General features: G+C 50.0%; 11 protein-coding genes across 11 annotated transcripts; 6 read left to right on the forward strand and 5 right to left on the reverse strand.

Moving 5' to 3' along the window:
- Window positions 1–326: 326 nt before the first annotated feature.
- N7489_005796 (serine hydrolase domain-containing protein) lies at window positions 327–1,526 on the forward strand (the record flags this gene model as incomplete). Its single annotated transcript, XM_056711548.1, has 1 exon — window positions 327–1,526. One exon carries the CDS (start codon window positions 327–329, stop codon window positions 1,524–1,526), a length of 1,200 nt encoding a protein of 399 aa, XP_056569969.1.
- Window positions 1,527–1,867: 341 nt separating this feature from the next.
- Window positions 1,868–4,123, reverse strand: alg10 (dolichyl-P-Glc:Glc(2)Man(9)GlcNAc(2)-PP-dolichol alpha-1,2- glucosyltransferase; the record flags this gene model as incomplete). The annotated part of the gene is made up of 3 exons (XM_056711549.1): window positions 1,868–2,916; window positions 2,978–3,115; window positions 3,181–4,123. The coding sequence occupies 3 exons, from the start codon at window positions 4,121–4,123 to the stop codon at window positions 1,868–1,870; spliced, it is 2,130 nt and encodes a 709-aa protein (XP_056569970.1).
- Window positions 4,124–4,350: 227 nt separating this feature from the next.
- Window positions 4,351–5,297, forward strand: psf2 (DNA replication protein PSF2; the record flags this gene model as incomplete). The annotated part of the gene is made up of 3 exons (XM_056711550.1): window positions 4,351–4,464; window positions 4,520–5,106; window positions 5,180–5,297. The coding sequence occupies 3 exons, from the start codon at window positions 4,351–4,353 to the stop codon at window positions 5,295–5,297; spliced, it is 819 nt and encodes a 272-aa protein (XP_056569971.1).
- Window positions 5,298–5,648: 351 nt separating this feature from the next.
- On the reverse strand, window positions 5,649–6,254 carry N7489_005799 (CUE domain-containing protein; the record flags this gene model as incomplete). Its single annotated transcript, XM_056711551.1, has 2 exons — window positions 5,649–5,942; window positions 6,066–6,254. The coding sequence occupies 2 exons, from the start codon at window positions 6,252–6,254 to the stop codon at window positions 5,649–5,651; spliced, it is 483 nt and encodes a 160-aa protein (XP_056569972.1).
- A 561-nt stretch (window positions 6,255–6,815) lies between these two features.
- Window positions 6,816–10,598, reverse strand: N7489_005800 (condensin subunit SMC2; the record flags this gene model as incomplete). Its single annotated transcript, XM_056711552.1, has 5 exons — window positions 6,816–7,754; window positions 7,808–8,182; window positions 8,234–10,391; window positions 10,479–10,519; window positions 10,572–10,598. The coding sequence occupies 5 exons, from the start codon at window positions 10,596–10,598 to the stop codon at window positions 6,816–6,818; spliced, it is 3,540 nt and encodes a 1,179-aa protein (XP_056569973.1).
- A 741-nt stretch (window positions 10,599–11,339) lies between these two features.
- Window positions 11,340–12,389, forward strand: gtmA (gliotoxin thiomethyltransferase; the record flags this gene model as incomplete). The annotated part of the gene is made up of 4 exons (XM_056711553.1): window positions 11,340–11,733; window positions 11,797–11,835; window positions 11,892–11,948; window positions 12,001–12,389. 4 exons carry the CDS (start codon window positions 11,340–11,342, stop codon window positions 12,387–12,389), a joined length of 879 nt encoding a protein of 292 aa, XP_056569974.1.
- A 277-nt stretch (window positions 12,390–12,666) lies between these two features.
- Window positions 12,667–14,288, reverse strand: N7489_005802 (NOT2/NOT3/NOT5 family protein; the record flags this gene model as incomplete). The annotated part of the gene is made up of 5 exons (XM_056711554.1): window positions 12,667–12,762; window positions 12,821–13,175; window positions 13,234–13,499; window positions 13,551–14,031; window positions 14,122–14,288. Coding segments are annotated over 5 exons (1,365 nt in total), but the record flags the coding sequence as incomplete, so codon positions are not given.
- An 822-nt stretch (window positions 14,289–15,110) lies between these two features.
- On the forward strand, window positions 15,111–16,187 carry mrpl4 (mitochondrial 54S ribosomal protein uL29m; the record flags this gene model as incomplete). The annotated part of the gene is made up of 3 exons (XM_056711555.1): window positions 15,111–15,617; window positions 15,658–15,864; window positions 16,017–16,187. The coding sequence occupies 3 exons, from the start codon at window positions 15,111–15,113 to the stop codon at window positions 16,185–16,187; spliced, it is 885 nt and encodes a 294-aa protein (XP_056569976.1).
- Window positions 16,188–16,648: 461 nt separating this feature from the next.
- N7489_005804 (secretory pathway gdp dissociation inhibitor) lies at window positions 16,649–18,449 on the forward strand (the record flags this gene model as incomplete). Its single annotated transcript, XM_056711556.1, has 8 exons — window positions 16,649–16,694; window positions 16,750–16,774; window positions 16,836–16,895; window positions 16,956–16,983; window positions 17,035–17,380; window positions 17,446–17,997; window positions 18,047–18,304; window positions 18,361–18,449. The coding sequence occupies 8 exons, from the start codon at window positions 16,649–16,651 to the stop codon at window positions 18,447–18,449; spliced, it is 1,404 nt and encodes a 467-aa protein (XP_056569977.1).
- A 284-nt stretch (window positions 18,450–18,733) lies between these two features.
- On the reverse strand, window positions 18,734–19,358 carry N7489_005805 (PaaI family thioesterase; the record flags this gene model as incomplete). Its single annotated transcript, XM_056711557.1, has 2 exons — window positions 18,734–19,147; window positions 19,251–19,358. The coding sequence occupies 2 exons, from the start codon at window positions 19,356–19,358 to the stop codon at window positions 18,734–18,736; spliced, it is 522 nt and encodes a 173-aa protein (XP_056569978.1).
- Window positions 19,359–20,239: 881 nt separating this feature from the next.
- Window positions 20,240–22,480, forward strand: N7489_005806 (origin recognition complex subunit 4; the record flags this gene model as incomplete). The annotated part of the gene is made up of 2 exons (XM_056711558.1): window positions 20,240–21,790; window positions 21,860–22,480. The coding sequence occupies 2 exons, from the start codon at window positions 20,240–20,242 to the stop codon at window positions 22,478–22,480; spliced, it is 2,172 nt and encodes a 723-aa protein (XP_056569979.1).
- Window positions 22,481–24,471: the final 1,991 nt, after the last annotated feature.

The raw sequence follows: 24,471 nt of genomic DNA on the forward strand, positions 1-24,471 counted from the left end.
GCCCCCAGGGGCCACGCTAATCTTCTTTGTATACTATTTTCAGTTGACCATATACCCCAAAGGGCGAAATGTATGGCCATGAAGTTGGATTTAGCCTCAATTGGAGGCCGAATCACACGCTCTCAGGTTATGTATGGTGATTGGTCTATGATTGACCTCAGGCGGGGCTGTCAGCCCTAAGGCAGCCATCGTACTTCACCAAAAAGAGACCCCGATCTGATCCTCTCGATGTGTTGTACATAGCTGATTATTATTTAAACCCCCTCCTGCCTGTCTCTCGACCCCCTTTCTCTCAATATCATTCTATTATTCTCTCCAAAAGAAACATGGACACTACCTTCCAAGCCGCCATCGACACAGGCAAGATCAACGGCGCTGTAGTCTGTGCCACTGATGCCCAAGGCCACTTCGTCTACAACAAGGCAACCGGAGAGCGCACGCTACTCTCAGGCGAGAAGCAACCACAGCAGCTCGATGATGTGCTGTACCTAGCCTCAGCCACAAAACTGATCACAACCATCGCCGCCCTCCAGTGCGTCGAAGATGGCCTACTAAGCCTAGACGGCGATCTGTCCTCTATCGCCCCAGAGCTCGCGGCAAAGTATGTCCTCACTGGCTTTACCGACGATGAAAGCCCGCTGGACGATCCACCAGCCCGCCCCATCACCCTCAAGATGCTGCTTACACACAGCTCGGGCACCTCCTACCATTTCCTGGACCCGTCCATCGCCAAGTGGCGTGCGCAGTATGCCAATCCTGAGAATGAAAAACCTCGTCTCGTTGAGGAGATGTTCACCTACCCGCTCAGCTTCCAGCCTGGTACCGGCTGGATGTACGGGCCCGGTCTTGACTGGGCTGGCCGTGTGGTGGAGCGCGTCACTGGTGGCACCTTGATGGAGTTCATGCAGAAGCGCATCTTTGATCCGCTCGGTATTACAGATTCTCAGTTCTACCCTGTTACCCGTGAGGATCTGCGAGCCCGTCTCGTCGACCTTAACCCCAGCGACCCCGGTGCCCTTGGTAGTGCCGTGATCGGCGGTGGCGGCGAGATGAACTTGCGGGGCCGTGGTGCCTTTGGTGGTCACGGGTTGTTCTTGACCGGCTTGGATTTTGTTAAAATTCTGCGCTCGCTGCTGGCTAATGATGGCATGTTGCTCAAGCCAGCTGCCGTCGACAATATGTTCCAGCAACACCTTGGTCCTGAAGCGGCGGCAAGCCACCGAGCTGCGCTTGCTAGTCCTCTAGGGCCCTTTTTCCGCGTCGGGACAGACCCGGAAACGAAGGTTGGCTATGGGTTGGGCGGTTTGTTGACGCTTGAGGATGTTGATGGCTGGTATGGCGAGCGGACGTTGACTTGGGGCGGTGGCTTGACGCTCACTTGGTTCATTGATCGGAAGAACAACCTCTGTGGCGTTGGCGCTATCCAGGCTGTGCTGCCGGTCGATGGAGACTTGATGGCCGATCTGAAGCAAACCTTCCGCCATGATATTTACCGCAAATATAGCGCGTGGAAGGGTCAGCAGTAGGTATAATTGGCGCTGAGTATGTCTCATTTCTGGTAAATGGCTTAATGGAATACGGGATATGTAGATATTACTCCTTTCTTTTTTCCATGAAAGACAGGATCTACAGATCTACAATATAGCTCCTAATATCGATGGATTTTCTATCAACCAGACTTAGAACAACTAGTGGACCGACCGTTCCTGTTTACCTATCCTTATATAAATTACGATCATTTTTATGCACGGCCGCCACAGAAAAAGACCATTGAATGAGTAGTCAAGCAAGTATACATTTTCTATTGTACAAATGGCCAAACCAAGGTAGGTCAAAAGGAATATTAAAGAGTAAAAGAGCAGGAATATCACCACATGAAGCGCTGAGTCTTGCCAGGCTCCTGCGGCCACTCAAAGCCCTTGTACAGGAAGACATACCCAGTGATCAGATTGATGATCAAGAACCAGACCGTTTCCACAAACTTAGGCAAGTTGACAATGAGGTCCGAGCGACGCTTAGCTTCCTCTGTGCGGGGGCGAGTTTCTCGGTCCCTGAACAGACATGGCAGTGGAGGAAGATGCACACGCCACATAACCCAAGGGATGATGAGGTAGCGGGGTTCAACAAGGGGTGCTGTGATGAGGGACAGGGAAGTAGCCGCCAGCCAAACAAGGACGAAGCTAACGCGCGGTGCCTCCAGCAATTCTCTCTGCCGCGTGAGTATGTGTTGCTGGACCCTAGCTAGGACCGCGGGATCTTTTGGATCCGTAATCCCTGCTGGTAGCTCGCTTGTGTCAGTGTTCTTGGTCTCTGCTGGTGGATCGGCCTTCTTGGGCTTCTTGTTACTGGGCCGGTTGGGCTTCTTCGTCCCCTTTGGTGGCTGTTGGTGCGCTTGTAGAGGCTTGCGCACAGAAGACGAAGTGGATTTGGGCTCTTGAGCTGCTGGAGCTGGAGCCGGGGCCGGGACTGGAGCTTGGGGCGCAGCTGAAGCAGATTGCTGAACTCGCAGGGCTTTGGGCGGACGTTGAATGGTGGTAAATCCGAAGGCGGAGATCACGACCCATCCGCAGAGGAAATAGACTGGCACTGCAGCATACTTGACTGCTGGGTGAAGCAGAAGAATGCGGAACACGTAGAACACATAGTGCCGGTTATCAGCAAGGGTGAATGGGTGCACAATGGTGTTGAAGTGGACCACGGCAAGCATAAGCGGGATCACAACCAGGGCTGCTTTGAGTTTGGGATATTTCATCTGTTTAGGCGGGAAGCCGAGGTTCAAATATTTAGGGAGTGGCTTAAGGGCGAGAATGTTGACCAAGGGAAGGATGAAGAGAGGCCATGAGAAGAAGGTGAAATACGGCCAGATGTAGAGCATCTGAGCGAGATGGATACCCGCGGTATGGAACTCCTTGTGACCTATTGAATAGCAAGGGTTAGTCAAAATTGTATTTAATGTAATAAAACAAGCCACTCTTACCTAGGACAACTCCGTTGTTCCAAAGCACAAACGCACCAAAGGCCGCAAGGACGATGATGTGGGGAATAAGAGAAACAAGGAGAGAGAAAGGCTTCTTCAGGCCGACAGTTGCAAGTGAGATGGCGGTCTTCAGATAATCTATATACTAGGTTAGAATGGGTCCCGGTTTGCTTTATATTGTATGTAAAAAGAGATCAATTTACCTTCCAAGGAAGCCTCCGAAACGAGAGGATCATACACCTCATTCTGCAGGCCTTGCTTCACAATAGTAGACACTTTGGATGACATGCAAGGCGTGGCAGACTTTCGAATCTTGCGGAGCACCTGAAGTCCACCTAGGAAAACAGAGACCCAGAAGATATTGGTCTGTCGGAAGACCAGTGCAGCCAGCGCGAAGGCCAAGAATCCCAATGTCTCCAGAATGCCATTGCTAGGCCCTTCTTCTTTGTCTTTTCCGGAGTCGCCTTGGTGGTGTCCCTCTGTGTCTCTCTTCAGGTCCCAATTGTACGCCTCCACGACAGCCAGCAGAGCAAGAACATCTGTGTAGTAGAGACCAGAGAAGAAGAACAGCGGAGGAAACAAGCAGATGTTCAGCACGGTATGAGACACATTGGCTCCCAGCGGTCGAGTATTTGTCGTCCTCTGTAGGGTATCAAGCAACTTTTGCAGTCTCCAGGGGAAGACAACAGTCGTGGCACCAACGTTCGTCATGCGCAGGACATCCGGAGTGAGCTTTGTTGGGGACCCGCGTAGCAGCAACACAATAGCGAAGATTATGTATGAGCACAGATATAGACCCGGTGGTGTTGTAAGCTTCGGATCCCATTGTGTCCACTTATGCGACCAGTATGCTTGTGCTTGCGGGACATGGAAGACTTCGTCGAGGTAGGGCTCTGGGACAGCCTTGTTGACGAGACTCACCCAGAGAGGAACCAAGACCAAGCAAAACGGAACCAACCATCGAGCACTCCGGCTGAGATCTGATTCTGGAGGATTGGCCATGCTGCGCAAATAATCAGTCGCAGCAAGCAGGTACCGTTGCCAAGTGATCTTCAATCCATCGGGCACCGGGTCGTCCCAGTCATCGGCTGCGGAGCTCGACCGATGCAAACGTTTCAAACGTTTCGACCGTTTCGAGGTCGCCATCACGACGCGACATGAAAGAAGAAGTTCAATAATAGCCAATTGCGCATTTGAAGAGAAAATACGCGATTGTCAAATAAGAATAAAAGACAGGAAAGGAAAGGAACGCAAAGCAAACGGTCGAGGTCAAGGTCACGATCAAGACGACCTGTATCATCCTCAGAAAAACGATGAGATCGCGACCCTCGTGATTAATTGAAATCGCATCCGCCTTCCTATTCACACCCTCAATGGCTTTCCCTCTTCCTCGGGGCGTTACGGCGTCAGAGATCGCCTTCCTGGCGGAGATGGAAACGGTGACTATTGTGCCTCGCCAGCGTCTAGAAGGCCTCGAACTACTAGGAGTGAATGCGCCTCCGAACTGCTTCATCTGAACTTTTCAAAGCTAATTATCCCCAGGGACCCATTGAACCTCTCATTCCGCCCCGACGTGCTTCCCTCCCTCTCTGGCTCGCGCTCCTCCTTAAACGCCAACGCCGCGCAAACATCATCCCACCAACATGGTTACACCCAGAACCGTTAGCTCTCATCCTCGAAGTCGAATCCCAGCACCAAGATTACAAAAACGCTTTCTCCCCACCTCCTCCCCTGCCTGGTCAACCTAGCATTTTGGACCGCGATGCCCTGCCGTCTGCTCGGCCACAGTATACACCAGATGGGAATCGGTATTATGCCGCGCCGCCTTTCCTACATCAGAACACAGCCCAGACCGTAGCATCTTCTAGAGATCCCCCTTCACTACCGTTTCACTGGGTTGAGGTTGGGAATCTGCTGCTTGACGCCGCGAGTGATGATCTCGTGGATCCGGATCAGATACGGAGGCTGCTGAAGGACCTGCGTGAGGTGCGCATGGCGAAAATGAGGTCTGGCGTTGATGTGCTGGATGCTGCGGCAACCGGTGGTGGCGGTGTTGCTTTGACGGGTGTCGGTTCTATGGAGCTGGGAGAGGACCGAGGATTTATCACGGGTGTGGTGGATGGTCTTAGGTATGTTTGACGTTTTTCTCGGACACTTGCATATCCGAGTATATGGGATACTTCGTTGCTAACTGGCTCATAGGAGAATTGGGTCCTCCAAGGAACAGGCCCGGCGCGAGCAGATGGCCGAGCAGAGAGCAAACGGTGGCTACGACGGGACTCAGGACGATGACGAAGAAGAAGATTACATGGAGTTCTAGGCATTTAAGACGTTTCTTTTCCTGTTTTGGGGGTATCTTTCATTTGGAGTTATTCGGTGCATATGTGACGCAGACCAATGCCCAAAACGACTTTCATGTATATAATCCAATATACCCTCCGCAATCCAATGACCAACGGTTATAATCGAAACTGTTCCAATTTAACTAACACCATACAGCATGCGAGCGCTTTAATACAAACGAAGAGGAATGATGCCAGAACAAAACCGAAAGAGCGGAGAGGTTATATCGGCCTCCGGGAAACATTGTGCCGGGTTTAGCCAGACTTATCGACGTCAAAAGCAGTGTACAGAGTCAAAATGTCGACAGGCGAGCGTGAAAATTCTCATATCATTGGGCATCGCCCAGGTTCTTTTGCATCATCTTCCTTCGCGCCGCTAAAATCATATCATCCCGGCGCTTCTGAAGTATCCGCTGGCGCTCTTCCTTATTCTGAGACCAGGTGGACTTGGAAGGTACCTCGGAATGTGACTCTGCAGGAGGGCTCTCAGCCTTTGCGCTCAGATTATACCGAGATATCAAGTCCTGTGCGTCCGCTTTGGGCGCGGATGCGGCCGTAGCGGTCTGGGTCGGCGGAATGTTGGTTGGGGGGATTGCGACCTGAGGTTGAAACGAAGGAGGGGGCTAAGAGAACAGATTAGTCAATGTTCTATATAAATTCGAAGTCGATATTTGCAGCCCGCAATCAAGTCAAGTTGTCTCGAATAAAAATAAGGCGGGGAAATGCGATGACAGCGCAGGACGTACCGTTTCCAACCCCCGTCCAGTCAGAATCCTCTCTGTCGTTGCGGCCACACTGCCCCCATTACGCTGCAGATCCCACATTATATCTCGAGTGCTTAGTTGAGGGAACATCTGCGCGATCTGTTCCACCTGCGCCGGATCGACAACATTGCCACGCCCCCCGACCTCGGCTTCCACCCGCGGCGCTTTCATCGCGATTAAAGAACCACCGGATAACAAAGTATGATACAACCGCTAAGGTCAAAAGTGACGGTATGTTCAGCGAAGGTTCCTCGTCTGACATCTTGTGTTGGCGGAGCGCAAGTAGAGGCAGGTGTTCAGGGTCCCCGGTGACGATATCTGGCTGTAACGGTCCTGGGGAAGGCAAGACGTCGAGTTGAATATGAGTTAATATAAGTGATGCCTAGGCGAGGTGCTTTAGGTATGGGCGCAATGGGGGTAATTTAATGAAATCGCAATGCGCGTTGGAAGGTGGCACGGATCAGGTCGAGGGTCGGGCACGTGCCGGGTACCGGAGTTTCCAAGTTTGGAAGTTTGTCTTGAGCGACACTTATATTGTACACTGAGATTGTACACTTGTATGGATACCCATGAAGAAAATTGAAATAGTCTTTACCATGCATGATTCATAAAATAGAGACCCATTCCCATCCAAAAACAACCAAACACCAAAGGCCAGACATAATAATCTCACACTCCACCGGACCAACACACCAAGAAAGAAACTATAGACAACCAAGCTCATGTGCATGCTTATTTCAAATCCGCTGGAGTCAACGCCTGAACAATACTGGTACCTTCGCTGAACCGCGTGCGGAAAATGCGGTTGGCATTTTGGAACATGCCATCCTTCAACGAGACGACAATGAACTGAGATCCCTTGAAACGGGTCTTGATCAGTCGACCAATGTTTTGCGTGTGTGACAGATCGAGCGCGGCGTCGACCTCGTCCAGAATGTACATTGGAGCGGGCTTGAATTGCAAGAGCGCCATGATCAATGAGAGAGCGATGAGCGAACGTTGGCCACCACTCAGTTCTGTCAAACTCTGCTTCCAGACCTTGCCCAGGGACACCTTCACCTCGAGACCATCCGTGATATCTTTGCCCTCGGGAGGGTCGAGCTTGGCAAAACTTCCCGGTAGGAGCTCGTTGAAGATCTGTCCGAAGTCGCCATTCACCTTGACCCACGTCTTATGGAGAGCTTCCTTTTTGTATTCGTTCAGGTTCATGATGGTCTCCTCGATTTTTCGCTTGTCACGAATGACAGTCTTCATCATGTTCTTAAGGGCAGCCTCCTTCTTCTCGACGCTGTCAATCATGTTCATGACCTTCGGATTGATTTTCTTTTTCATGCCTTGGGATCGCTCAGTCAAGTTGCGTAGGGTAGACTTGCACTCGGCAATGTTCTGGTTCTGGAAATCGTAGGGAGTGTTGGCGCGTCCGAAGTTTTCTTTCTCATCTGCAATCCACTCATGTTCTTGTTCCATGTGAGCCACAGCCTGACTGGCAGTGTACTGGTCCTTTTGGAGCTTTTCGAGCTGATGGCCAAGCTTCTGCGCCTCTAGTGCATCCTCGGTGATCTGAGAGGATTTGCTCTTCATGGCTTCTTCTAATTCTCGCAACTCCTCGTCAAAGCCGGTCAACTTGGCCCGCTCGTCATCGAGCTGAGCCTGTGCGATGTCATGGGCATCCTAGAATTGTCAGTGATATGGTTATTGAGTAGTGTTGCAAAGACATCACAAACCTTCAGCCTCGCTTGCTCCCGTTTTTGTGATTCAATCTCTTGTACTTGGGCGCTAAGGGTATTTTCTGACTCGACCAATTGCTCCTCAGCCGCGGACAAGTCGCTTCCAACTTGTTCTGAGTCTAGTCTGGAAGTCTGCAATTCCTTCTGCAGCTCTTTGACCGAGCTAGAATTTTTGGCGTAGCTCTTCTTGAGTTTATCGAGCGTTGTCTGCAGTTCCTCCAACTTGCTATCCTTGTTGTCGCTGAATTCACTCATGTCTTTCTCGATTCGCTTGATATCCTTGGATGCTTCGGCCTGGCGAGATTTTGCGTCGGCGATGTCATTCTTGAGTTGTTCAATGTTTGATTTCATCTCCTCAACAGCTTGGATGATCTAGTTGGGGTTAACAGCGAATTGGGAGAACAGATTAGGACAAAAACATACCGAAGACGAAGAGTTGCTGTTAATTTGCTCCTCGGTAAGCTTAATCTCGTGGTTCTTCAGATCAAGATTTTGTTTGATAGAGCGGACGGAATCGAGCTTCTTCTTTTCCCTCTTCATGTGATCCTCCAAAGTCGCGAGCTGTCGTTCTTTGCTCCGCAGCTCCTTGGTGATATCGTTAAGCTTTTGCAAGGTCACAAGAACACCGCTGGAGTTGGGGGAGCTTCCACCGGAAAGTGTTCCGGACGGATCATACACATCGCCCTCCAGCGTGACACTCTTCATCCGAACTGACGGGTTAAATGTTACCTTCTTGGCTGTGTCGGCATCATCACAGATAAGGGTGTTTCCGAATACATAGTTCATCGCCGCTAGAACTTCCTCGTCGTACCCAACCAAGGACAGAGCAAGGTCAACCTTGCCAGGGGCAAGGTTCTGTGCAGCTCCGATCTTTTCCACGGAGGCCTTGAAGGCGGAAATCTTATTTAGGGGAATGATAGTCACTCGCTTGCGCAGCTTGCCTTTCTGAAGCAGCTGTGTGCCGGTCTCTGCGCTGTCTACAACCACATTGTAAAGACGACCACCGGCGCAGATCTCCAGAGCAGTTGCAGCCGGAACCTGGTCCTTGTTGAGGGTGAAAAGTTGAGCAACCAAACCCTTGACCTTGGACCGGTCAAAGTTGGGATAAGGGTCTGCGTAATTGAAATCGATGTTCGCTGCCTGCCGCTTGAGCTCATCAGCTCGCTGGCGGAGGTCACGAATATCGCGTTGAAGCTCGGTCTGCTCCTGATATATCTGCTCCTCCTTCCCAGGCTCGAACCCAAGCCGGGTCAGCTCGGACTCCAGCTTGTTGGCTTGAGACTTCAACCCTTCGAGGTCACGCAGAAGCCCCAAGTTTTGCTCCTTTGCCTTCTTTGCGCGAGGCTCCTCTTCCTTGATGCGCTTCTCAAGATGGTTGATTTTGAGCTTCCCTTGCTCTTGTTCTGTGGCGGCATTGCTTGCACGGTTCCGGGCATCTTGCAATTGACCTTGGTAACCACTCTCCTGGCCCTCCTTCGAGGCGACACCAGTCTGCAATGTCTGGAGCAGTTCCTCCTTTTGCTCCACTTCCACATTTTGTGCGTCCAACCCGGCCTTGGCGGTATCGTACTGAGCCTGTAGCTTCTCATAGATCTTGCGCTTCTCCTTCAAGATTTTCTCAAGATCAGTGACAGTATTTTGAATGGTCCGTCGTTTCTCTTTCTCTTCGTCCATGCTTGCATTCTTCAGATCAAAGACTGTGGTCAGTCGGACCAACTCGTGCGAGTAGTTCTTGACCTCATCTTCAAGCCCCTGGAATTTGCCTCCTTTTCGGAGTTCCTTGTCGCGAGCTGCGCGCACCCGTTTCACGTCCTCCTCTAAATGGGCAATCTCACTTTTGAGTTTGTGCGCGTTATCTTCGAGTGCCTGCGCTTTGTTACGTTTGTTTTCGCACTCTTCGCCTGCAACTCTTAGCCGCTCGCCGCCACGAACATAGTCATGGGCTACAACAAGTCGAGTCAAGCGCTCGAGGTCATTCTGCGTCTGTTGGAAGTCGAGGAAGGCTCGCTTCTCTGACCGGAGCTTCTCAAGCTTAGGTTCGATCTCTTCCTTCAGCAGCTCTTCGATCTCCCGCAGCTTCAGCTCTTTCTTCCCCATTGTCCTGTTCGCTTTCTCTCTTCGATCCTCAAACATTCGTGTACCAGCTGCCTCCTCGATCATCGACAGGATTTCGACTGATTTCATATTCAGGACTTTTGTAATGCGACCTTGCATAATGAGGAAGTTGGGGTTGTTGATGTTCAGCTGAACACTCTGGAACAAGTTCTGAACAGTCTGCTGTTGCGCGCGGTGGCCGTTGATCAAGTATTTGCTTGTGCCGCCTAGCACAATCTGTCGAGTGACGGAAATATTCGCATACTCCTCAAATCCGATCGGCGACTTCGCGGTATCCCGGTTGTCGAAAACGATTGTAACGCTGGCTTTCGTGACACCGGCTTGGCCACGCTTGTAGATAAGATCTTGGAGGTTTTGCGCGCGGACTGTGGTCATGTTGGTGATACCAAGCACGAAGCAAATGGCATCGAGGATGTTGGATTTACCACTGCCGTTCAGGCCGGTGATCGAGTTAAAGGCTTCGTCCCTACATTGCGCGATTAGTAAATCCCATCACGCTCAAACCCTTCTAACGCCATGATTTGTTCATGCTTGGATTCGGAGGATTGCATACCATCCCGAGATCACCGTACGCACAGCGTACGATTTGAAGCCCTGACGACCTTGTTAGCGCAGTGAATGACTATGGGGCAATGTTGAGCCTCACATCTATGACAATTTCAGTAATCCTCATGGTTGCGACTCCGAAACGGCGTTCTGCTCGCTAGCAGAGTGCATAGGTCGGCCAGGTGGGAAGTGGAGGGGATTGATTGTTTTGCCGCATCCGCTGTTGATGGTTTGCCCATTTGGGACTGGCGTCGTTTTGCTGATGTCAGCGCGGGGGCTTTGTTCTCACGTGATATCGAAGTATACAAAAAATGGCACTCGGCGACTTGAAATCAAATATCTCAATTCATTGGCTTTATTTATTGGCTGGCATTTGGAAACTCAGATTTGCAGTTGATATGAAATACCAGCCAATGAGTCCACCGCTTTTATTTTGACTCTGCAGGCCTCCTCTTTTGCCAACATGATTACGATATACTAAGAGGAACCTTGGAGGCTACCTACTGCGCAAGTTTCGCACTCAACCAATCATTGCCATGGACTTACGGTCAGTGAGGCGATTTGAGTTACTATCAACACGTTCAAGGTATAATTTTAGAAATCACTCGCCTGAAATCCACTCGCGGAGACATTCTCGGACACTTTCGCGGACACTTTCGCGGATACTTTCGCGGACACTTTCTATATGGCTATGGGAAGTCTAGAGCAACTCCAAATCGTTCAAAGGGCCATTTAAGCCCAGCAAGAAGATTATCTTCCCATGATATCGACTTTCCGTAACATCACTCGAAGCTTTCGTCTAAACAGACATCCTCATCTATCATCTTCATTCAACACGGTACCCAACCACCTTACAGTTTTACCAACCATGCCTGAGGAACCCGCATTGCAGGCTTTCTTCAAGAGTAAAGTCTATGCTAGTTCATTCAAACGCGGGGAGATGGTCACTCGCCCATTCGCTGAAATGCTGGTTGACCAGACCAAGGTTGCCGCCGAGTCCAAGGCCAACCCTGCTCAGCACCTAGTAGTCCTTGACAATGCCTGCGGCACTGGCGTTATATCTAGCGCACTCAACGATAAGCTTGATGACTCTGTCAAGAAGATGTGGAAGTTGACTTGCGGAGACATATCGTCGCCAATGATCGAGTCCACTACGCACCGTATGCAAGAAGAGGGTTGGCCGAACGCGGAGGCAAAGATCGTGGATGCGCAGAAACCCGAGCTAGCTAGCGCTCAATTCTCTCATATCTTCACTGCTTTCGGTGAGTTGGTTTCTGGGCGCACTCTAATCTCATTCGACTGTGGCTAACTACTATCTTCTACAGCCTATATGGCACTACCTGAGTCTCTTAAGGCTCTCGATGGTAAGGATGTCTTTGCTTACTTCCTTATTATATTCAAGGCTAATAAAAACCACTAGAAACCGTCCGAATGCTGCAGCCCGGCGGAACTATTGCTTTCTCGACCTGGATCGAGCGTGAGTATCGGAACGTTTCTTTCACATAACCAGATATACTGACATGAAGCAGCCGGCTGGATTGCCGTCGCCCGAGCAGCAATTGAAAGCATGCCAGGCAATCTGTCTTTTCCAGAGACGCCAAAGCTCTTGGCCGCCTTGACTGATGGGCAATGGGACTCAAAGGCTTGGATCGAGACCCAGCTAGAGGAACGTGGGTTTCAGGACATCGACGTCCGTCCAACAACGACAAAACTGACCATCACATCCCCTATCTTCGTTGACATGACCATGTTGATGATTCCCACGATGGTAAAGACCTTTTGGACTGACAAGCAACGGGAGGAACACCAGGATAAGGTTCGTCCGGCGATAGAGAAGTACTTGGAAGACAGTTACGGGTATGGGAACATCGATACCGAATGGATGGCTATTCTGTCCACTGCGCGCAAGTCTGGCTAGATGGAAAGCTCATTCAGGCGCCTATGAAGAGAGGGATCTACAGCAATCTACAGCATTCCACAGCATTGCGACAAGATCATCCAGGTAATGACATTGATTTTCAAGATCGTATCCTGGTTTCCCACATAGCCCTTTAATACCAGAGAAATCAACGCGCCTTATCCCGAAGGTCAATGTACTATCGGCCGTCCCTGAGCAATATAACACAGACCAGTAAACCGAACGCCATGGTTGATTGCTTGTATTCTGCGTGCGCCTAGGTCGTTTTAACTTCAAATCATGAGGCATGATGCACTACCCCAGGTGGGCGGGCGGCACCTCGGTTAGGATCCAACCGGTTGTCCAAGTCTTCATATCGAAGAATAAATTCACGCTGCGATCAAGGTTAGTTTAACCAGTTCTTTAACCAGCAAAGGATGAAAGTTACTTACTCGGACCTTCTTCCAGGCAGATGAATCCCACAGAAGATAAACACCACGTTCGGTCACACCACGCTCCACATCAACGGGTCCAGGATATGTCTCATCGCGAGTCAGCCAGCACCGCTCAAGCTTGTGGTACCGCCATTTGCGGCCCATCAATTCCTCAGCCACTAGTTCCTGCATTATATCCCGAGGCATGCTGTAGAAGATGAAAAATAGTGTTTCATCACTAAACCCAGGAATGCGAGACTGGAGCGGTTGGATATTGGCGACATTATAACAACCCGGTAAAGAGAAGTCTTGTTCCAGAGGGACTGCTGACATTGATGACACGAATGGTGAAGCAAACGATGTGTGCAAAGGCCTATGCAGAGAAGCATATTAGTATGTGTCAAATGGCATGGGAACAAAGGAACTCATACTCCGCCTGGTTTAAATCCAATCCTAGTGTCATCAAATCTTGGCCAACAGCGAGACTTGCAACATCAGGACTCTCACTGTGAATCATGCGTAGCAGGCCCGCCAACCCAAATCTGTCAAGCTCACTCATCTGCGCGAGGGGCGGTTGCTCCGTACTCTGGGGCGCAGTAGAGACATCTTGTCCATCGCTAGTTTCTTGCTGTCTTTGCTGTAGCTGTTGTGGATCGCTAAAGTTACGCTGGCCTGGAAGTACACCATTGTTCAAGTCCTGCTGTAAAGTTAGTGCCGCCTAAAAGGTTAGCCAATTGTAGGGACCTACCTCTTTCTCGTGTCCCAAAATGCCATTGGGTACTTGGCTGACTGGTGACCGCGGTCCCCCCAGACCAGTTCCATAGCCCCCAAAACCTGCACCTTGCATCAACGAACCAGTCCGACCGAGAGGGAGCTCAGCAGCAGAATTGCGACCCAAAGGGGGAAACTCCTCAATATTGCCTGTCTGGGGCTGGCCACCCGCACCGAGTTGGCTGCTGATACCCTGGCCACCATTTCTAAAGTCATCAAGTCGATTGGCAAACTGCGCACCAGAAGGAAACATGTCATCATGCGGCGGTTGCGATTGTTGGGGTGTGGGAAGGCCCTGGGGTTGGGAGGAACGAGAGGGGGTTTGCGATGTCGGAGGGAGCTGTTGTCTTTGGACAGGTGTTTGCTGAGCAGCACGTTGACTTGCGTTGGCCCACATTAGCTGACCGGGAGTTTGTGATTGTGATTGCTGTGATGCTCCTGATAGCGAAGGAAACTCCCTAGAATCACCGACCTCGTCAGTTCGGAGACAAATTGGAAGGCCTAGAGATACAGGAGACCACTGCAAACCATGACAACAGAGAACTTACGAGAGATCAAGTGGTGCCGCAGATTGAGATCCTCCAAGACTTTGCGCAAAGCTTCCCATGGTTCCCATTGTGCGCTGCTGATTGCCCGGTAGGCCAGATGTTCCGCTAACAGGTAAATTGAAACTCCAATTCGCACCGCCGCCTATTGATACTCTTATGTTAGCATCCCTTCATTCAAATGATCTTGAGTGTCCAGAAGATATGACTCGAGGCAATCGCACCCAGTTTCCCGTTTGACAATCGCGCGGACTAATGATGAAGTTCGATCTTGTGCTTGCTATTGCGTGGGGAATCCGGACATGTCTCTCAGCGGCTGTGGGCCAGGATCTGGCACAAGCGTGACAAGTCAGCACGATCGTCGCATCAAGAGCTGCTCAGATCAACGCCACAGGAATGTGCGGGCATGTCCTTGCAAATGCCTCGGTCGCAAATGCAAAACCACCTGGCCCAAGGTGTGCGATTGGACTCCCCGATGCTTCCATAGTGCTAGGTAACTCTCAATGCCAAGGAGAGTATAGCCCAGCATAGCAACAAGTCTGACTATATCAAGTATTCCGCGGACGTTGGTGAAAGATAAGAAAGGCATAAGGGTTTGCGAAGGCATTGAAGGAAAATGACGAACCTGGCCTATTCATAGTCGATATTTCTTAACAAGAAGGTAATTCCCGTTATTCCGGGGTATGTCAAAAATCAAAAAAGAGGACTGGCCGAGTAATAGACCGGAGGTGAATCTGTGGAGGGGAGAGCAATCCACAAAGGCCTCTTGGTCACGCTTGATGCGGCACTGCTCCGCCGAGTAGTCGATTGGGCGGTTAGACGCGCGGGTGCTAAGGAATGCACGGGCCAAGTCTGTAATTAACCGCGGCAAACAAGGCCTAAGAGGTAAAGACTAAAGATATCTTTGAAGGAAAGGTACTTGGGATTTTCGTTTCCTGGATTTGGAAAATGGAATTAAAAGAAATCATACGACTTGAAAAGGAAAAAAAGATATGAAGAACCCGACGAACCCGAGGCTGGCAACATCCAAGCTGGTCTTGGGTTGGTTGTGGCACGTGATCAGTCTTGCCGCCTTCCACGAAAAGAAAGGCCATCAATCTCCGACTCCGACCATCCTGGGGAAAGCCATCACAATCATGCAGCAGGTTCCACGCATTGCTAGTCGCCTGAGGGGGCTGGCTATGGCTGAATTGCCTCCCACTTACCTCGCGCCATCACTTCACCCATCCGTGACCCTGTCAGCCATCCAGTCTTCAAGCTTTTCCTCCACTGCCTCCGTGGGCGCCAACCCTCGACGCGACAAGAGCAAAAACCGTGGTGTATCAGCCATCCATCGAACCGGTCCCAGAACCCCATTTGTCGTGTCAAGATGGCCATTGCCCAAACCTGTGTCGCCGAAAGATATGCAGCCACGGGAAACAGATCCCAACCACGGACTCTGGGCCTTCTTCCCCCTAACCGGCAACCATTACCTACCCCAGAATATGACAATGCCCATGGTTAGTTTGTTTGTCCCCAATCCACAGATTGAACCTATAGATTGAACGTGCTACGAGCAGTGCTGATGTTGGCAATTTAGGTCGTGCTTGGGCTATCCAAGAACTCCGCGAAAGGGATTGGCAGGACCTCCACGGTCTGTGGCATGTATGCGTCCGGGAACGAAACCGCATTGCCACGTCGGATCTTGAGAGAGAGAGAATCCAGGCTGGTTACGGTGGATTTGAATCTCAGGAACGGGACAAGGTGGTGAGTTTTTCCCCGGCTGTATAGGCCGTCTTGTTCATCTATATCTTGGAAAGCTGCAGGGAGAAATTTTTTTTTTTTTCGTTACTTCCGAGGCAACAGTCAATCGACGGTTGGAATTGTCTAGACCCGACTGACCCATTTGATCATTCTAGATTCGAAGCACCATGAGGAACATCAAGCACGTTCTACGTGAACGTTGGTATGCTTGGGAGGACGCGAAACGAATGTACAAGCGCGGGTACCGCCCTGAGAACTTTTACGGACTCGAGGACTTTGAGGTTGAGCAGGAGCGCGTTGAAGAAGCCCAAGGGAAAGACCAATAAGCTTGAGGGAAAAGGGTTCAGGCACAACACCAGGCCGGGGGAGACTTGAGCCGAGTCTCAATTGTCAAATTTATGTAACATTAGCTTTTCAAGGTGATCTTAGTAGTGCGCATGTCGAATTATACATAGTATACATTGGATATATGAGAGTTGGTTCGTCATCCGACGCTACAAACCTCCTTTAATTTAGACCTGTACCTAAGAATCTCGGGAATTGATCATACTTACCCCTGAGATGAAATGAACCCAGGGATATACATATTCAGGGGTTCGTTGAAGCCAAATTATCCCATGTCATTAATATCGTGAGGTAACTCACTAGTGGCGGATCCGTCAAATAGTAGTTCCCCTTTCTTACCGCTTCGTTGATCCGCGGGGAGATAGTCGACTTTCTCTTCTCCTCATTCTCTCGAGAATCTTCTTTCTACTTTTCTCTACCTTTAGTATCTTCCATATTCATTATGGACGAGATTGCCCCAGAGTATGATGTTGTGGTGCTCGGCACTGGTATGTTGCTACCCCGCCATCCCCCCAAAGTCAACAACTGACCAGTTCCTTTCAGGCCTGACCGAGTGTGTTTTGTCTGGGTAGGTCTTTTGAGCTTGGTTTTTAGTGATTCCGCAATTTTCTCATTGTTTTTGACTATAGTGTGCTCAGTGTGAAGGGCAACAAGGTCCTTCACATCGATCGCAACGACCACTATGGAGGGTAAGTCGGAGAAGCTCGCTATGACGGCACCAAGATCAAAATAGCTCACAATTACCATAGAGAAGCAGCTTCCGTCAACATCGAAGCAGTATGTACACCGATTAATTCCAGAGTCGCCCTATTGACACCCCTTTTGCAGCTGTTCAAGAAATACGGCAACGTCCGCCCCGGCGAGGAGCCATGGAAGAAATACGGGAGGGTGAATGACTGGAACATCGACTTGGTCCCCAAGCTGCTTATGTCCAATGGGGAGTTGACCAACATTTTGGTGTCCACGGATGTTACCCGGTACCTCGAGTTCAAGCAGATTGCTGGCAGCTATGTCCAGCAAGGCAAGGGTCCCAAGGCGACCGTGGCCAAGGTGCCTTCGGATGCTGGTGAAGCTCTCCGCTCATCGCTCATGGGCTTGTTCGAAAAGCGACGTGCCAAGAAGTTCCTCGAGTGGGTTGGTGATTTCAAGGAGGACGACCCAGCTAGTCACCAGGGTGAGTATTTGTAACTTGGGTCAGCTCCAGGGGTTTTGCCAAAGCAGATAGCTAATGCCCACCAGGATTGAACATCCATGCGTGCACGATGAAGGAGGTTTACGACAAGTTTGGCCTCGAGGATAATACCCGTGATTTCGTCGGTCACTCCATGGCTTTGTACCCCTCCGACGAATATATCAACCAGAGTGGCGCCGCCGTCGAAACAATTAACCGTATCCGCCTGTATGTCAACTCTATGGCACGCTACGGAAAATCGCCATATATCTACCCTCTCTACGGTCTCGGCGAGCTGCCCCAGGGTTTCGCTCGTCTGTCTGCCATTTACGGCGGTACATACATGTTGAACACCGACGTCGACGAGGTGCTTTACGAGAACGGCAAGGTCTCCGGAATTAAGGCGACGATGAAGGACCGTGACGACCAATCCGAAGCCATGAAGTTTGAGACCAAGACCAAGAAGATCATCGCTGATCCTTCTTACTTCCCGAGCAAGTCCAAGGTCACCGGATACTTGCTCAAGGCTATCTGCATTCTGAACCACCCCATCGATAAGACCGACAGCAGCGACTCTGTGCAGCTGATCATTCCCCAGTCTCAGGTTGGACGCAAGCACGGTTAGTTCTATACAATCCCGATTTATTGACAGAGCACTAACCTCTCCAGACATTTACATTGCCATGGTCTCGTCTGCGCATAATGTCTGCCCCAAGGGCTACTACATCGCCATCGTGTCCACCATCGCCGAGAACGATGCCAACCACCACCTTGAGCTTGAGCCTGGCTTCGAGCGACTGGGCAAGATCGAGGAGAAGTTCATGGGTCCCCCCATTCCTCTCTACGAGCCCATCGACAATGGCGAGGAGTCCAACATCTTCATCTCTAAGAGCTATGACGCGACATCACACTTCGAGACCACGACTGGTAAGCTATTCCCTGATTGGAGAATATAGGACTTGTCGGCTAATCCTTTCTCCCAGATGATGTCCGTGATATGTACCGCCGTGCCACTGGCGAGGAGTTGAAGGTTGAGGGTCTCCGGGAAGACCAGCAGCTGGCCACAGAGTAAAAAGGCCTACTCGCCTTGGCAATCGGATAATCTAGTACTGCTTAGATTGGTTGATTATATTTCTCTTGGACATGTGCGATAGTCTCTGTTCGTCTCTGTTCTTGTTCAGCCCTTCCCTATCAAACAAACGAAGCACAATATTTCCGGTCACTACCACATCGATTACAGGATCTTCGCTCGTACAATGGCTAGAATTTGACAACTTTATTGATACAAATGAAGTCTATACAAATTTATATCCCAGTAGCTGCCTCTTAAGAACCCGGCATATACCAAACATCGAATCAAATCCTCTGCGTCACCTCCGGGTCGGTATTGGCCTTCTCATGTTCACCAATCACACAAACATCACCACTCTCCGCCTTCTGGATCTCAGCGCGAAGCAATGCCAGCCGTTTTCCAACATGGATAACCTCGCAAACAAGACGCACCTCAGTTCCGGTAGGTACAGGCCGCAGGTATGTCACCTTGAGGTTGCGGCTGACACCTCCGAACGAGAACTTGCCCGGTTCGGAAATGCCCAACAAGATAGTGGTTGAGAGAACGTCAATCAAAGTAGCAGCACAACCGCCGTGGAGGTTACCCATGTAATTGCTCAGCGGAGGAGTGATCGTCAACAGGAACGAGACTGTAGCCGGAGGACCGCGGGTTGCGGATTCGAAGCGGAGGTTACAGCTGCGGGCATCGACGTCCCAGTGCTTTGGATTGAGATAGGGGTAAGCTAGAATTCAATCATGCGTGCTAGTGCTGCGTATATGGGAGATGCAGTTCACATGTTGAATGTTTGCACATGGTACTTACTCCCTCATTCCCCATTCCCATACGCCCTGTATACTCATAGACGAGCTCCTCGAACTCGTCCAGTTTTCTGGACGGAGCGCTTATTGCGTTATCTGCGTTATCTGACATGTCTGAAAGAAAACAGAATTAAATGGGTTAGAGAAGCAGCGTTGCGCTGGAAGTAGCAGTAGCTGAAGCTAAGTACACCCCACAGGGCTCGGATCACCAGATTGGACCTCGGCTGTGATGAAGCCGACCAAGTACAGTACAAAATCAGATATGCGATATGCTTGAATTGGAGATATATCCATCTCTCAACATATTAGATTTGACATATGTTCATCTCAAAATGATTCTTTTTGCGAAGGACTACATATGTACTATGTGGTGGATTTCCTGTTCAGTTACTGCATAATACAGCTCGGCTTCGGTTCTTGAAGTCTGTCTTGTTCGAATTCCAATTGAGAGTTCTAGTCAATACCAAAGAAAGAAAATGTTCTTGTCTATACATATGTAGTAAGACAATATCAAGGAGAACCAGTCGACTAACAAATCTTCCAAGTCGCAAGGGAGAACCTCGGGAAGCACCTGACTTCGCGACACGCGTCTCGGCCTGAGGCGAAAATCGGCCAATTTGTTGACCCTTTGAGCAATTGGACCAGCACTTGGACCAGCAATTGGACCAGCAATTGAACCAGCAATTGAACCACGCAGGGGTCTCCTGTTCGAATTTGATTCAGACGGGCTGCACTCATTGGCCTTGATAAATGACTAGGCCGTTGGTTTTCTCACTGTAAGTCCATACATTCGGGGCGAAAGCTCCTAGGCTCAAGCTGGTCGGCAACAGACAGCATTGATTGAATTTGATCCTAATTGACACAGGCGCAAACCCTTATCTAACGAGAAAACTGCGAGCAATTTCTGCTTGCGACCTCGCCCTGACGAAGCTTGGTTTCCATCGAATTGAGTACTCCCCTATACCAGCGATCCCGTTTCTTCAAACTACAGCCATGGCCCGAGCACCCAAGAGGAGAAGGGTCTCCGAGGATGTTGATGGAGACATCGAAATGGGGAATGATACTCAAGACGTATTCTCGGTCCCGTCATCTCCCAACAACCACCGAACTTCTCCCACGCCAGTGAAAAGTGTATCACGGCGTCGATCTACCCGCGGAGACAACCCAGACCCGGAAACGACAGGCGAAGGTGGCAAGGACGATAAAGATGAGGTACAGACTCCGGCGCGGGCTGGGACACGAACAAGTGGACGGCAGCGCAAAACACCAAAGAGATACGAGGAAGAAGCCGTAACACCCTCGTCGAGAAGAAAACCAGCTACCACTCCTGCACGAAGTGCGCGTGCCACCCGAAGCGCGCAAAAGCCGCGACAATCTCCGATGGAAGACGGAGGTGAGCGTGAATTTGAAGAGGAGGATGAGGAAGAAGAAGAGGATGACGATGACGATGATGATATGGACCTCGACGAGCCGTCCCCGGAGCCCGCCCGTCGTACAATTACAAGGACCCGATCGAGGAGAAGCACCGCGAAACCCAGATCTAAGAAAGCCTTGGCCACAGAGCCGAAAGAGAAGTCGCCTTCGCCTGAGTATCAGGACGGCTTGGATGACCTTGTTACGATGCAACTCCAACAAGACCTTTATCATGACCAGTCAGAGACGCATGAGCCTGCGGACGGCTCCGAGCCATTGCCAGAATACGCTGAAATGTTCCAAGCGCTCTGCCAGACGGGCCTTGAGGACGAAATGCGCATTCTCTCGACCATTCTTCTCGAAAAGCTGTCAGGGAAACGACAGATTCCAGTGCGCGGACTCGAATCTGAATACCAAAAGGTTCATCAGCTCATTGAACAGACCGTCTCCGTCGGAGAGGGTAACTCCATGCTTCTTCTTGGTTCCAGAGGATGCGGCAAGACCGCGATTGTGGAATCCATCATTTCGTCCCTCAGAAAGGACCACAGCAATGATTTCCACGTCGTTCGTCTCAATGGATTTTTGCATACAGATGATCGGTTAGCTTTGCGAGAGATGTGGCGCCAACTTGGCCGTGAAATGCATACCGAGGATGATGCAGCCAAGGTTAGTTCTTATGCGGATACGATGGCGACGCTCTTGGCTTTGTTGTCACACCCAGAGGAGCTTTTCGGGGCTTCTGGAGACCCAGCGTCGAAGACTGCTGCGAAGTCCATTGTGATCTTGTTGGATGAATTCGACCTATTCGTTACCCACCCACGGCAGACTCTGCTGTATAATCTGTTTGACATTGCCCAAGCCCGCAAAGCCCCCATCGCGGTCATTGGGCTCACGACAAAAGTCGATGTAACCGAGATGCTCGAGAAGCGTGTCAAGAGTCGATTTAGTCATCGATATACTTATGTTCCTCTAGCTCGATCCTTCGATACCTTTTCGGATATTTGCCTAGGGAGCCTGGATCTCAGTGATGCTGAAATGGCTGATATTGCAGATGAACTTGGGTCCGAACGCACTCTTGTGGAGTCAGAAAAATGGAAGAGCCTGCTTGGGGGATGGAAGGAATATCTGAAGGTAAGATCTATCATATTTTCTTTTATCCAGGCAATCGAATCTGTTACTAAACCTCGCTCTTGAAAATAGCATATGTGGGATGACAAAGAATTCCAATTCCACCTCAGGCGCATCTACAACCAAACCAAATCAGCAAAGGAGTTCTTCAACAGCGCGCTTCTCCCCATCAGCGACTTGCTGCATAGTGTATCGATCCCCGACACACCCATACCCGAAGTCCCAACTCCGAAAAGCTTCGCTTCTCAATCCCTTGATTGCCCCGACCCAGCACCCCTCCCTTTCTCCACATCCATCACATCATCCAGTCCCTCGTCATTGCCACTCGCTTTGCTGGTAGCCGCAACGCGCCTAGCAGCCCTATTCGACCCCGGAAACGACGGGTCCCAGTCGCAGAGCATGGGACCACTGGCGCTTTCTTTCCCCGCCGCATACGCAGAATACGTTCGGCTTCTGACGTCGGCAAAGACATCTGCCTCGGTGTCGGGAGCTGCTGCCACACCAGGCCGTGTCTGGGGCCGAGATGTGGCCCGAGAGTCCTGGGAAAAGCTGCTCAGCTGGGGACTGGTGACTCCGGTGGGTAGCGGAAACGGCACTGCTGACGGGCAGATGTTCCGTGTGGAAATCAGTTTCGAGGAGGTGATTGAGATGGCTGGCTCCGGAGGTGCTTTGGGCCAGTGGTGGCGCGAATAGACCTGTCAGCAATTTGGATATATTGCGAGCATGTCTTACTGTGTTGCGTTTTTTGCGCCGGCAAACATAGCATTTGGCTTTCTGACTACATGTATACAGTATAGATCATGATATGAGTTGTAGTTGGAATACAGCTTAATTGTTTCCAGTCATTCTTCTGCGTTATTCTGGAATCGATATCGAGTCCTTCCATACTTTATACAAGAATTAAACCGGCATAACAACCAAACGTAACGTATATATCGTGCACAAGCAGTCCCCGGAATGTTAGAGAAAAAAAGATACATGTCATGCCAGCCCTAGGGGATTTAAGTCCCACATATGCCCCGAACCCAAGCGTCCGGTATCGGATATATCCCAAACCATACACATATAGCTACCTAGGTAGGAAAACATCGGAATGCTTAGCAAGCACCCCCCCAGGAGGGCTCCAGGGCTCCCTTTTTGGCAAATTTCCCAAACCTACCTGACCCTGACCTCCATTCAAATCTGCCGATCATCTCCATCCCTGAGAATGATCCCATCACGTCATCCTTGTTCTTTCCAACCTTGGAAGCTTGCTTGGATGCACGTTCCCGATACGGGGTACGTCTGGTGGTGAACTCCGGGGTTTTACGTACGGAATACCACTGTTATCACTATAAAAGTATAACTCGAGCTAGATGATAGGAGTGGAGGTCATTTGATTAGGATTTGATGATCTGCGTAGGTCCCAAGAGTTACATATATAAGAGTGGATATCGGGATTTGGAGATGGATCCCATGTACGGAGTATTCCCGTACATACAACATGGGTGATTTCAAATATGGCTGGTCTTTCAGAGAGGCAATTGTTGATCCTTCGCTAGTATTTGTATCTCTAATTATGGTAATGGTGATGCTTCTTTGAATCCCCTTACTCGCACAGTCAATTTGAAAGGTAAATATATTTCAGGAAGATATATTCGCAAATCCCGTGCTTCGACATCGACATTCTGTGCTCTATCTAATTGGCCCCTCCAAACACGCGGCATTTCGACATACAACATATGCATGTGGCCATGTGTTGGAAATGACAGGTCTAATTCTCACGTCTTTACCCACAAATGGTAAAGGGAGGGGCTGGTGGCAAGTTGTGTTGAGCATATTACTCTGCATGCAGGACACCGATCACTGGGGTACCATGCGATATGGATGTTAACGCAGGGAAATGCATATGATTGAGAGGCTTTGGATTATTTAGGTGGATTCATTATCTGGGAATAGCATGACATCCTTAAAATAAGAATATGTTATTTCTTCCAGTGAAACAACGAGCGTAGTGGAGTCAAAAGCAAAAGATGTTGAGAAAGTCGACTCCACAATGCTGCAACACTCGCATTGACTCTGACATGTGTAATCCCCTAATCCTAAAGAGCTCAATGAATCGTTACCCTGTAGATATTCTTCTGGCTACATGACCATGTGGTGCAGAGGTGTGCACTTGACCATGCGGTAGCCCGAAATAACCCCATTTCGGGGTATGTATGTTGTAGCCCTTGGGATAAGGACCAGATGACTGTGACAGAAATATAGGAGACTTGGTTTCAGGGGGTAAATCTAGACCACATGTTAATAACGCAGTTTTTCGTGCAACGTGTTGTTCCCTGTTTATTTATATATTCTTATATATACCTAAGATGGCTAATATAGGCAATATATGCAACATACAACAATCTGCTTTCGACCGGGCCGCAGGCTTCCGTGTGGATTCTGGCAAAAGCAATTAGAGAAGAAAGAAAAGAAAGAATAAAATAAAATGGAGTGCAATGTACTTCGGGGAGAAAAGTGAATGTCAAGGATCTTCCTTCACTCTAACCCCGCTTTGATGCAGATGCAGAAGAGGCAGAGTGTAGAGTGTAGAGTGTCCTTTTACAAGAGCCTTTTTTTCCGCCTTGCTTCTTGGCTTGCATGTCTTGTCCAAGCTAGTCTGGTCGATTGCATTAACAAACGTCGTTGATCGGAGGGTTGTC

This window comes from Penicillium chrysogenum (assembly GCF_028827035.1).
Source record: "Penicillium chrysogenum strain IBT 35668 chromosome Unknown utg000002l_segment0_segment0, whole genome shotgun sequence".
Taxonomy (NCBI): domain Eukaryota; kingdom Fungi; phylum Ascomycota; class Eurotiomycetes; order Eurotiales; family Aspergillaceae; genus Penicillium; species Penicillium chrysogenum.